At 30.1% G+C, this 14,267-nt stretch overlaps 1 protein-coding gene across 1 annotated transcript; it reads left to right on the top strand.

Moving 5' to 3' along the window:
- Positions 1-10,088: 10,088 nt before the first annotated feature.
- Positions 10,089-13,031, top strand: LOC107800456 (WAT1-related protein At5g07050-like). The gene is made up of 7 exons (XM_016623627.2): positions 10,089-10,323; positions 10,451-10,513; positions 10,873-10,989; positions 11,086-11,335; positions 11,421-11,579; positions 12,279-12,430; positions 12,540-13,031. Exons 1-7 carry the CDS (start codon positions 10,118-10,120, stop codon positions 12,784-12,786), a joined length of 1,194 nt encoding a protein of 397 aa, XP_016479113.2. The 5' UTR covers positions 10,089-10,117; the 3' UTR covers positions 12,787-13,031.
- Positions 13,032-14,267: the final 1,236 nt, after the last annotated feature.

Genomic DNA, 14,267 nt, shown 5'->3' with positions numbered 1-14,267 from the left:
TTGCATTAGTTTAGCAAAATAGTATGTATAAATTAGCTATATAATTTTCAATATAGTATAGATAAATTAGCAATAATTTTTGTAATATAATATGTATATAGTGACTGTAAGCATGTAATTTTTGACCCGTCATATTTTTGAGCTATTTTTAGTGTTTAAAATATTTATTTAACTTAACTTTAATTTTTATGGAGTTTTAGTCAATTTTTACTTCAAATTACAATTTAAAAACACAAAAATATTTTCATCTTTAGTCTAAGGTCAATTAGTATATTTATGTTTATAGTATGTTAATTTTACCATGACTTTAGCCTATTTTCTCTACTTTTTTACTTTATTATAACATTTAAAAATAAAAAATAGTTTTACTTTTAATATTTAGTTTTATTTTAGTCGTTTATTTTAATTAAAGTCCCTTTTGGCACATACAACTTTGGCACATTTAGTGTGACTTTCCTCTGCTCAAATCTTTTGGGAATGTTCAACATGGAAAAAGAAGGTGTGACAGTGACTTATTAAAAATTTACTTGTTTAGATTAATTAGCTGTTTTTTTCTTTTTAGTTAGATGTTCTTGTGAAAATGGCTAGTATACTTGTATGTATCTAATAGTAAATCAAAAAAAATTTAAAATAATTTGGGTATGTTCTATAAGTATGGAATTCTTCTTGTTTATATAAAAAATAACTAAAGAACACAACTTAAGTTCTAATACTTTTCTGTTTCGGTTTTTCGTTTGAAAATTCTCCGTGCCCTATCTATGTGTTAATTATATTATTTATTATTGGAAAGAAATGAAGAAAATATAATAAATTATGTATTAGAGCATATTATGTGCTAATTTGAAATAAATTAGATTAATTTAATGACATCATTGTTTTTTTAATGTTTATATTGTTATATTTATTATGGATACTTTATGTTTATATTTGTTACGTTAAATATTTTTAAGGTATAAATATTATGTAATTATCTATTTTGGTATTAATTTGAAAGTTGCTTGTTTGTTTTCTTACTTCTTTTACTTTCTTTTCTTTATTTCTCGTAAAAATAATAAATAAAGGTCGAGTCTACGGGATTAGAGTACAATCATCCTTTAGTCATCCACCATCAGCATTATTCATTGGGGCATCAGTTTCCCAAGGAGACATGGAAGCTATGCGTCAAAAAGTATATCAAATGTCGCAAGAATTTCAAGCAACTTAGGCTTTGGTCCAAAAATTGTTAAAAAGAAAAAGCAAGAAAGGAGCTGCAATAGAGTCTGAGGAAGAGACTGATTCTGAATAGGCTATTTGAATATTTTAGAGTTGAAGTTAGAGACATGTTTAATTTATGTTGTTTGATAGTTGGTTGTTTGATTAGTTGGTTGAATTGTTATAAATATTATTGTTTGTTTTGTAGTAAATATTGTATTTTGGATTGTTATATTATTTTTTGGATTGTTATATTAGGTTTTTGGTTAATTGTTAGGTGTTTGGTTGGCTGTTTTATTTGGAATGTAGTGTAATTAGAAATACAGCAGGATTCTGTTTATAAATACCTAGATTTGCGACTGATTCAGTCGCAAATTTCACCAGGAATTACCTAGATTTGCAACTGATTCAGTCGCAAATGGAAAATTTTAATTAAGATTTGCGACCGAATCAGTCGCAAATGGAGAATTATCGATATTTTTAATTAATTAATAATCAATATTTATGACTGTTACGGTCGGAATAATTAATTAAAATTTTATTTTATTTTTAATTTTCCGACGGAATCAATTGAAACTTTTTATTTAAATTTAAATTTAAATTTTATTTAAATTTAAAATTTAGTCGCTAAATTTGCGACCGATTCGATCGCAAATGGCTTAATTTTAAATGTCCCCGCATTTTTCAGTTTGCGACGGAATCCGTCGCAAATTTTTTACTGATTCTGTCGCAAATATATTGCGACCATATATTTTTCGACTGACATTTTGACGGTCGCAAATTTACTGTTTTTAAGTAGTGATCTGAAGCTTGGAAATGGAAACGTGTCACCGTAATGAACCAAGTATTTTATAGCTCCTTCTCTAACCAAGAAATCTGCGATGTGATGCATCATTAATTAACCTAATATTTCATAACTTCTGAAAATATTATTGTGGCTTTCCCATTATTAAGTGAAGCAACTACAACTAATCATGACAAGTTATCCTTTAATTTGATGTGCAATTACTTAATCGGATTAAAAAATGGATAGCGGGCATCGAGTAAGACAAAAAGATCATATTTCATGTCGAACCAAATTTAAGATTTAAACTCTATGAGTTCAATCTTTAAATTTTTTAATATTGAACATATCCTACTTTTAGAATAATTGGCTCATATCTACTCTTTGTTGCAAATTTAATGATTTTTACATATAAATGCATGTTCCGTGTTAAAAGTTATAGGTTCAATTGAATCTGATACTATTATGTTGGATTCACCCCTAATTTCAAAACTCACTATATTCACTATATTATTATTATTATTATTATTATTATTATTATTATTATTATTATTATTATTATTATTATTATTATTATTATTATTAGGATTATTTTCTTATTATTTCTCTGTAATTGGATTAATGATTGATGCAATAAATACTGTATTATTAGATATTTTCTTGTAAGAGTAATTATTGAACACTTGGGTGGTGTTATCCTCAGTGATGATGCTATTTGGTTGAGTTGGTATTATAATTCAAAACAGTACTCTAAAACTCAATCATGGGTTCCTTTGTATATTCCACTAATTACATCAATCATCCTCCATCAGATACAGATTTATATGGGCTGAAACATTACACCCCAAAGAAATGGGAAGTCATAAGGGCAAACAAAGAAATTTTGAAGTGTGACCAATGGTAAAAGCTAAAGCCTTTATAATACTGTCTATTTGCAAAAGTATTTGTGTTAATTAGTGTTAACACATCTTTCTTTTCCTTTTGTTTTTTTCTATTTGTTTTGGTTCGAGAAGATATCTCGATAAAAGATAATCGCATTATCACAATTTGAGTCCTTCGCATTTTGGACCCCTAATGTGTATTCTTTTTTTTTTGATTTGCACCCTGTCCTATTTTATTTTACGATTTCAACCCTAATCTCTTTATCCATCGCATTTTGCACCCCTAATGTGTATCATTTTTTGTGATTTGCATTATGTCCTATTTTTTTTACGATTTCAACCCTAACCTCTTCATTCCCTTGCAAAACAATAAAAACACCATTTATATAAATTTTTCATGAGGGCAAAAGAGGAAGGCGATACTTATCCCATGATACCATTTATATAATTCTGAGATAATTTATCTCAGGATTAATAACCAACAAAGGGATAAAGCGATACTAAATTTTTATCCCATGATTATTTTTTCTTATCCATCATACCAAACAACCCCTAAGAGATAACGCTATAGAAAAGGGAAAAAATCTATTAAGAAATAATTTTTTAATTAGTTTTACGTGGTGCGAATAATTAGTCAGGGTTCAATATAAGAATCAAGCATGGGTGAAAAACAAACAATAATTTAATATAATATAGAACGTATTTAGAGAGAAAAAAGTAAATATGTAATCAATTTCAAATAAAAAATCTTAAATTTATTTTTGGTTTATTTGGTTTTTGAAAGAATACGAAGATTGTCATTTACTTAGTTTATTAACTCGACTTATTATGAAGTTAAGAGTATATCTCTCTTTTATTTTTTTACTAAGACCAATTCTTAGTGTTTCTCGTTCTCTTTATTTGTCGCTTAAGATTTTGGCATACTTATTAAAATATTATTTAATAGCATCAATTATAAGAAGTTTTTAACTAAATCGTTACCTTTATCTCTTTTTTAAATGGGTAATTAATGACTAGATGCCTTGTTTAAGCAGTAAGGGTGAAAGTAAAAAAGAAATTAATATCTCCTTAATTATTTAGAGCGAGAAGTATTTTGGATTAACATTTTTCGCTAAAAGTAACAAGTGACCATGGATAAAGAAATCCCGTTCTAAGGTTTGTATTTCCTCTTTTTCCCTCATGAGAAATTTATATAAATGGTGGTTTTATTGTTTTGCAAGGGAATACAAATGTTAGGGTTAAAATCATAAAAAATAAAAATAGGACAGGGTGCAAATCACAAAAAAGAATACACATTAGGGGTGCAAAATGCGATGGATAAAGAGGTTAGGGTTGAAATCGTAAAAAGAAATAGGACATGATGCCAATCACAAAAAAAGATACATATTAGGGGTGCAAAATGCGAAGGACTCTCACAATTTACACAGTGTTAGTGAATTAATAATTAGCGTTTACCGACTTAAAATTCAGAGTTAACCTCTGGATAGTACTTGGGCGATTCTGAATGTGATCATTATTTTTATGAAAGTTCGAATACTCCTTTTTATTTTTTTTATTTTTTATGAAAGAAATATTGAAGTGACCTAAGACTATATTCGCATTTTACTGATTTAAAATATGTGCTAGATGAAGTTGTTTGTTCCTTTTTTTTTTTTCAATTTATTTTTATGTGGTAGGCAATTCACACCCATTGCGAGGGATTATACTGAATTTTTGTTTTTTTGTTTTTTGTTTTTTTGGAACCCCAGGAAAATCCGCAGTCGCTATAATTTTTGTCACAGTCTCTGCCCTTCGGGTGAATACTCTGTGCGCATTAGGTAAATCCCCAACTGTGTAATAGCATGTAAACCATACTGGGAAGGTAAACAACACCAGACAAATCATGTGCGACAAGCTCAGACCAGAAGGCATTGAGGTTGAAATTAAATGAATCGAACTCCCGACGCCCGTATGGACAACAGTCAACGCCCTTTCAAACCAAACGGGCCGTCCCTTCGGATCTGGTTATTGTTGTTGTGGTAGCCATTTTACGAGGGTCGCATAATTTATTTGAATTTCACTCTTAGTCATATTCAAGAATAATATAATATGCAGGGATTATTTTGGGTATTTGCATAAGTAAATTTGAATCAAATCAGTTACACTAAGAGTTTGGAACTTCATTACTACTAGTATAAATAGATGAAACTATTCCAATAAATATTAATTGACCAATGTTCAATTGAACTTTATGCAATTCATTTAAGCATTTTGAAACGAAATTTCAAGAATTCTAATTAGTGCATCAAGAAGTAATAACTCCTTGTAGCACTTGAAAAGTTTGAAGAAATCTCAAAAGTTTTAGTAGTAATTTCTAACAAGGACGAATTCAACTCTTATTTACCTTTTTTTTTTAACAATTCTTTTCTATCGCATCGAGCATCTGGCAAGAGGAAGTGAAAGGAGAATTGAGGTAATATAATCAAAACTCATACTGTGTGGAAACTCCCACTGATATCACTAGATTATTAAGCTTAGGTTATAAAGCTATTGGTGCTAAGTCTTATTTAGTTACTTACTGATTTTATTATTTTGTAATTAACTTATTCTAAGTTGGATTACGGATGATGTTAGTACATTCGACTGCCAGTGGAGAGATCACGATCAACAGATATCTATAAATCTAATACGTAATATAATTTTAAATCAAAGATTTACTATGTATTCTATATGTAATACATTTGGATAAAAAGTGTGTGAGTAAATAGAGTAGTAAAATTTAATAAAACTATGACCTCATACCCTTGTCAATTCAAAAATTGATATGTCACAGTCACAAATATATTTTAATTTCTACTATCAGCATGCACTAACCAATATAATTCCTTAAATATTTTAGAAGATTTAACGAATCGGAACTACATTCCTTTAACTATATAAATCATCTTCCACTTCGTAAGGCAGTGATTCTTATCCCTCTTCTTTCTACTTTCCCTATTATTTTTAGGGCGCAGAGGAGTTGATCAATTAGGAGCAAGAAAAATAGATCACGTTTGGTGAAAATCGAACATTAAACCTCTGAAATCTAGGATAATACCTCTATCATAAAACTATTTAGTCGATTCTCTTAATTTATTCGTTCTTTTCTAAGTTTTTTTTTCATATTGTTTTGATGATCTAAAGGATATATATGTAAAATAGAAGCTCTAGTGAAAATCGAACCTTAAACTTCTGAAATCTTGTTGGATAGTCAAACGGGCCGGGTTGGCCCAGTTCCGGACCGGTCCAGACCGATTTTAGCCCGGACCGGACCGGCCCGGTAGTAAGGGGCAGGGCTGGGTTGGGACAGGGACCAGACTGTGCCGTATAATTTTTTGGTACCGGTTAATCGGACCGATACAATCTGTTATAGTCAAGTCACACCGGCCCGGTAGTAAGGGGCAAGGCTGGGTTGGGACAGGGACCAGACTGTGCCGTATAATTTTTTGGTACCGGTTAATCGGACCGGTACAATCTGTTATAGTCAAGTCACATGAGAATCGGTTAATCGGCCCGGCCCGACCCGACCCCTTGACACCTATAGATAATACCTCGAGCGTCAAATTACTAGTCAATTCTCCTAATTTCGGGGGAGAAAGGAATAAATAGATAAATAAATAATTCATCCATTTTCAAAATCTTATTTCGTTTAGAAGTACCATAGTTTGCATCCTATGTTGTCAAAACAATGATTGGCTAAACCACTCAAGTTAATTAACCATTAATTTCTTGGAATTAATTCTATTTAATCAATGAATCATTAATAATTCCTATTATTGGATAATTAACGGTAAAATTATTTTCCGTATGACATATATGTCACGAGTTCAAAGTAGAAGTAGCCATTATATTTACACTAGGATAGGTTGCCTACATCAATACCTCTCGGGTGTGACCCTTCCTCGGACGGTCAATTGGTTTTGTGGCTTTTTACAAACTTGTTTTTAATTTTATAACCTGCCTTTTTTTTTTACACATGAGAGAATTACTTTTACACGTAAGAAATCTATCTTTTATACATAAGAGATCTGAAAAGCTCATATTTTTTAATTCAAATTTGTAAAAAGACATGATATACAAATAACATCCCTGGAAACATTGCATGAACGCCGGATGCATAGCACATTGCGCTGTTTTTTTTTGGATGGGGACAGAAAACTCAAAACCAAAAACCATTAGTGTGCTTAGCTAGTGGCACACTAACACAAACATTTACTTTAGTTTACATCAGCAAATCCCATAAACTTAAAAAAATCTAACTGTTTATTTATGGTAACAACGATAATACTACTATTGAAAGTCCGATGTATGACACCATAATTCCGACCGATCACCGGTGTCGGAATGCCGCATTTTGGAATGACGATAGCCTGATGGGGTCCATGTTAAAAAGAGGACCCCACCACCAACTCCCATTTGATCAATGTAGCATCAGCATAGCACTAAATTTACCTTTCTTTCATTTTGGTAGCTCTCAAATCACTTTACCACTTGGGGGATTGAGGAAAAAACAAGAATTTCTTTAGCAGATTTCCCTAGTGGGATTCTCTGAACATGATTAATGTGTTTCATCATAGACAGTAATATACATTAAAAATATAAAGAATTTATAAATCATAAATATTATTCTATCAAATAAATTGATGCTTCGGTTATCTTATTAATTTGTTGTTACTAATGCTTTTTCTTATTGCTTCTTTTCCATTATTGTATTCGTTAATGTATCTCTTTTTAATAATACTATGACTATATATTCTTACTGAGATGAGATCTATTGAAAACAATCTCTCTATCTTCATAAGGTAGGGATAACGTCTGCGTATCCACTACTCTCCCCAGAGTCCACTTGTGGAATCACACTGATTTTGTTGTTGTTATTGTTATAAATCGATGGTAGCAAATTACTTATCTTTTAAATTCTTATTTAATATAGATATTTACTTGCAGTTGACTTAGTTACGGGACATTGTGTTGAAAATTTTGTTTAGTATGTAAAACTTAAATTCTATGGATATATATCTATATCTACACTATATTAAAAGCACGAAAGCCCTTAGCGAAATGTCGTTCGTCTTTTTTACCCTTTTAAAATATAGTTCACATTAGACAAAATAATCATTAGATTTTTTTTTTAATATTTAGGAATAGACATTTAATTATTTTTCTAATATGTAGGAGTATTTATTTAATTATTTCTATAATATTTAGGAGTAGTCATTTAATTATTTTCCTAATATTTAGGAGTTTAATTTTTTACTTCTAGAATTCCTGCGCTTTTCAATCCAAGTTAGGGCAGTTTCGTCCACTTTTTAAGGGTTTGTTTTCTTAATAAAGTTTTTTGCTTTTAGCTCCATTCAAATTTAGGAGTATTATATTAAAGGGAAAAAACATTAAAAAATAAAAGAAAAAGAAAAATTGAAAGGAAACATGTGAAAGATCTCATGTATGTCAACGACGGAATTTTGTTCTTATTTTCAGCTTTTGTTTTATTCACTTATTTATTTTAGTGTTTGTACAATTCATATAGCATTAGAAAACATCCAATTAAGAATTTAAATAATTTTGTAATTTATTTACTTCAAAATATTAAATATCAATAATAATAAAACTAGGATTGAAATAGCTCTTAAAAATAGTACCTGTATATATGATACAAGAATAAATGTTATTTATTTTTACTAAAAGTAAAATAGTAATAATGTATTTATAAATACGTATAGAATATAAAAATAATGTATTTGATATTATATATTACTTTCTAGAAGCATCTATACTATATTAAAAGTACGAAAACCCTTAACGAAATATCGTTAGTTTCTTTTTACCTTTTTAAAATAGCCTTCACAATAGAAAAAATTATAATTTAATTTTTATATTTCTAATATTTAGGACTTTGAAATCAACTAAAATTTTCGTTATTAAATCTTTACTTATTTTGAATTAAAATTATTGTCTTAATTATATTTGAACTACTATCCTTTTCTGTATGAACTATGTATTATGTAAGACTTTCGTTTCCTTATAGTTTCTCACGGCAATTTCTATATAAAATATGTTTAGACATTCATTCTTCTTATAGGGAACTTATTCTTATAAGGAGAAACTTCTATAGATTGTAACTATTAAAAGCAAGAGATATGTACTAAATTAAATATTTTTTTAATTAATGAATGTAATTTTGAAATATTATTCAAAAATTAATTAAGAGAAAAATCATTGTTTGAGAAGTAATGGAGTTAAAATATTATCTATATTTTCTAAGTTATTTTAACAGAACAAAGCCCCAATGCAAAAACAAAAAAAAATTGAATTTACTAATTAGAAAAAATCTTATTCAATTCTTTTCAAAATCTTCATGTAAGTAAAATTATTTTTTAAGTTGATAACTCCTAAGTTACATAAATTTATTTCCACAAGAAGAGCATTAGCGGTGAAAGAAATTAAAAAATAGAGCAAAATTAGCTATATCATAGTATTATTTGTTACTTGTTTTCAGTATTAGGTAACAAAAACAACAATACTTTTCATCATATATTCCTACATAAGTCATCAAAAATCACAATAAAGCATATAAGAATTTTTACAAGGTAATATTCTTTATTTATTGTCCTAGCTAAATTTGACCAACATTTATCATTTTTAGGAACTTATATTTTCTTTTAATTTTTTTTAATAACTCAAACACATTATTTAATAATAATTACTTAATTTTGTAAGATCGTATATTCACTTATATAGGGTACACGCGCAAAGCGCGTACCCTAAGACTAGTAATATATTAAAAGCACGAAAGCCGTATCAAAATGTCGTTCGCCTTTTTTACCCTTCGTAAGTGTATTAAATGTTGGATATAATTATAATTCTAATAACTATTTTCTTGAAAAATAATAAACCAAATTGCCGTGTTCCTACATAGAATTTACACTATTTGGGATTCTTGCCTACATGGTTTATTTATTTATTTTAATCCACTATTTGGATAACAGAAATGTCCTTGGCCTTTTGTTTTGCCTTTGCTAGTGTTATCTATAAATAGGTAATTGGTCTCACTTCATTTTCTCAGGAAAAACACAAGATCCTCTAAGAGTACTTCAAGTGTTCTCCTGTTTTCACCTTTGAGTTATTCTTAATTCTCCTCTCTTTGAGAATACAATATATATATTAGCTGAAAGAAAACATAACAAAAAAGAGATGGAGAACAAAGCAGGATGTTTAAGTAGAAAGAAAACATAACAAAAAAAAGATGGAGAACAAAGCAGGATGTTTAAGTAGTTTCTTCCAAAGGGCAAAGCCTTACATAGCAATGATCTCTTTGCAATTTGGTTATGCAGGAATGAATGTTATTACTAAAGTTTCCCTTAATGGAGGAATGAGTCATTATGTTTTGGTTGTTTATAGACATGCCTTTGCTACTGCAGCTATTGCTCCTTTTGCTCTTGTTCTTGAAAGGTAATATATAATTAATTGCCTACAAGAAAAAGTCCTTAGCTTAGTTAAAACTTCTCTTACATTATCAAGTTGTGAAGTAATTCAAAATGAAAATGCTAACTCTTTAAATTGTCTTTGTTTTGTACAGAAAACTCAGACCAAAGATGACTTTCATGATGTTCTTGCAAATTTTTGTATTGGGCCTTCTAGGGTGAGTGTCTCTCTATGTCCTATTTATGAAACTCCAATCTCGGATTTTCTATATGAGTTTAAGTTCTATACACTGACGGAATAAATAATATATTTATATGATATAGCCACTTCTATCCCCACAGCTGGGATAATATTAAGTATGTTGTTGTTGTTGTTGTATAGTCACTTCTAAAGTAGTTAATGATATATGAAATAAGAGCAATCAGTATATAACCTGATAAAAATGACAATTAATGTGCTATCACATATTAAACTATATTGGTAACGTAAAAAAATCATAAACGATCAGTGTATATAACTTAAACATTTTACTTATGTAAACCAAAAAAAATCTAAATCTATGATTTGATCAAATAGGCCAGTGATTGATCAAAACTTCTACTATATGGGACTTAAGTTTACATCCCCAACATTCTCATGTGCCATGAGCAACATGCTTCCTGCAATGACATTTGTCATGGCTGTCCTCTGCAGGTACATATATACATATATGTTCAATTTAATATTTCTTCTAATTATTATTCTACTCTTTTCCAAAATTTGGAACTAACAAATAAAGAATGAATTCAGAATGGAGAAGGTGCATATAAAGAAGTTGAGATGCCAAGCAAAGGTTGTGGGTACTATAGTGACAGTGGCTGGAGCCATGTTGATGACATTGTACAAAGGACATGTTATTAATTTGGTTTGGTCAAATAATATCCATACAAATACTTCTAATGTTCCTGAACCCAATGAAGCTACTGATAAAGATTGGCTTAAAGGTTCAATCCTTCTAATTCTTGCCACTTTTGCATGGGCTTCTTTCTTTATACTTCAGGTATGTAATATATACCCTAAATTTTTTAAATTTTTGTGAAATAGTTGTTGTTGTTAATGTATTTTTATTTGATGTTTTGTGACAGAATGTTACAATGAGGAAGTACACTGCTCCACTTTCTCTAACTGCACTTGTTTGCTTCATGGGAACTTTGCAATCAATTGCTGTCACCTTAGTGATGGAACATAAAACTTCTGCTTGGGCCATTGGTTTTGACATGAACCTTCTTGCTGCTGCCTATGCTGTATGTTCTTTTTTTTACTCCTCATCCCTCCTATGAATTCTAATAAAAAGGGCAGCTTGGCGTACGAAGCATCCCGTATTCACGCAGGATTCGGAAAAGGGTCGCACCCCGAAGGGTGTGAGGCAGCCTACCCGATGCAAGCATCAATGACTGATTCTACGGCTCGAACCCATGAGATAAGATAACTTTATCGTTGGCCAAAGGTCCTCTTCTTATAAATAAGGGATTCAAAAAATTGCAAGAATATTACACCTTAGCGGCAAATCCACCTTGCTACTTCACTAGAATATTCTCTTATGTTGCGAGAATTCAAGAAAAGGAGATTTGGAACAACGATAAAGTTATCTCCGTGTGACCTATAAGTCTCGGGTTTGAATCGTGAAAGCAACCACAAATGCTTGCATTACGGTAGATTGTCCACATCACACCCCTTGGGGTGCAACCCTTCCCTCTACCCTGTGTGAATGCGAAATGCTTTGTGCATCGACCTAAAAAAAGGTCAAAGGAATTCAATTGTTCATATATATATGTATATATAGAAGAATCTTTTAAATCTATTGGCACAGTATAACTATTCGACGAAGGGAATTCAATCGAACCTCATTCATGTCACGAATCTCTGACCCTTCTTCTCCTAAAACCAACAACCATTGATTAATGACAAAATATAATTATGGATATTGTTTTATAATATTTCAGGGTATTGTATCATCAAGTCTTGCATACTATGTTCAAGGTCTTGTAATGGAGAAAAGAGGACCTGTTTTTGTGACTGCTTTCAGTCCATTGATGATGATCATTGTTGCTATTATGGGCTCTTTCATTCTTGCTGAAAAAATATATCTTGGAGGGTAAGTCAATTTCTTCTATGTCATACTCTCTTTGTTTCATTTTACATGTCCATATTTATTTTTCAGTTTGTTCTAAAAAGAAGACACTTTCTATATTTTTGGGTTTAAGTGTGCTAGGAGCAGTGCTAATTGTGGCTGGACTATACTCAGTTTTATGGGGAAAATACAAGGAATATAAGGAGAAAGAAATTGAGGCTGCAATTCCTGAACCAGTGAAAGTAGTTACAGAGAACAACCAAATGATGATTTTAGAAGATAGAGAAGTAAATGACATAGAAATGCAAAGTACTGCAGTAGCCATTAGTGTTTCAATGTCACAGCCTCCAATGTTGGCTAAAGAAGCACCAAAAGCTTGAGTTATGAAAAAAAGAAAGAGGAAAAAAAACACAATAAAACAGAGTTTATTAGGTGGTTTAAGGAAGGATTAAGAAGAGGGTATTTTGCTTTATTCCCTTTTTCTGTTACGGGTAAATAATATATGGAGGTGCAATGTAATTTTTCGGCTTTATATAATACTTACTAGTATTTGATGCAGCAATTAATTAACTCCTTTTTCTGAATAATATATAAATATGGCAAGGTTTCCATCCGTTTACTGGAATTTATTATGTCAAAATCTTCTATTTTTTACGTCTGTTTGGGCCATTGGATGCCATAAGTGTATCTCTTGGCAAACCTCAGCACAAACTTGACAGAATAGGTTTTGATTCAGAAACTGAATTATTCAAGTTTGGTTTCGAATAATAATTTGATAAAATATTTGTAGTTTTAACAAAAAATTGAAATCATTAAAATTTAAACAAGTGAATAGAATATATACAATGACGTGAGGTCATACGAGCAGTGAACGATTTTAGCTTGCTCATGTTTTCATGTTTCACAAAAAACCTAAGCTAGAAAGCTTGAAAGTTATATCATATCATATCATATGAATTTAAGCAAGTCCGATTAGACGATAAAAAATAACTAAGACAGCTTGGAAAGGTTATAAGGCTTGATCCTGCATAATTGAAATAGTTAATATTTGTTTAATTTACTTAATACAGTCACGACCATAGCGTTTGGCTGTGTATTAAAGGCACAACTTCAGGAATAATTTGATGTATGTGATATTCATTCATATATAGTGACCTGGCGAATCATTCTAAAAGACAGATGGTCTTAAGAAACTCAAGAAATAAAACTAAAATTATGTTTTATCTTTCTCTTTTAATACGATTTAATAATATGTAAATGTAGGTTATTTCTTGTGCACTAATGCGATCAATATTACTAGCTACCAAAGTGAAACAAGGGATCTGAAAAAATAAAAGTGTGTTAAATTAAAGTTTACCACTAGAAATATTAATGAACTATGTCAACTGTTCTTTCTTCTTCAATCGTATTATTACTGTTATTTCATTTACTTTGGTATCGTTACTATTTTGCTGGCATTACTTTTCTTTCTTCTTTTTTTTAGTATTTTCATCTTTTTATTTTTTATTTTTTAACTCTTATATTTTTCAGATCTTTTTTGAAAACTTTTTCCTTTAGCTATAGTCTATAACAACAACAACAACAACAACAACAACCCAGTAAAATCTCACTAATGAGGTCTGGGGAGGGTAGTGTGTACGCAGACCTTACCCCTACCCCGAAGGAGTAGAGAGGCTGTTTCCGAAAGACCCTCGGCTCAAAAAAATAAAAAGACAAAATGACAAAATGACAAAAAGGAAACAATATTAGTATCACAACAACAATGATAGGATAAATAGGAACATCATGAAATTCAGAAGAAAGATGCAAAGTAAAGGGAGACAATATTAGTAAATATTAGTATCACCACAACAATCATAAG

The sequence above is a fragment of the Nicotiana tabacum genome, chromosome 24, assembly GCF_000715075.1.
Source record: "Nicotiana tabacum cultivar K326 chromosome 24, ASM71507v2, whole genome shotgun sequence".
Classification (NCBI taxonomy): domain Eukaryota; kingdom Viridiplantae; phylum Streptophyta; class Magnoliopsida; order Solanales; family Solanaceae; genus Nicotiana; species Nicotiana tabacum.
The sequence above is the reverse complement of the archived record's forward strand: the minus strand, read 5'-3'. Positions and strand labels throughout refer to the sequence as shown.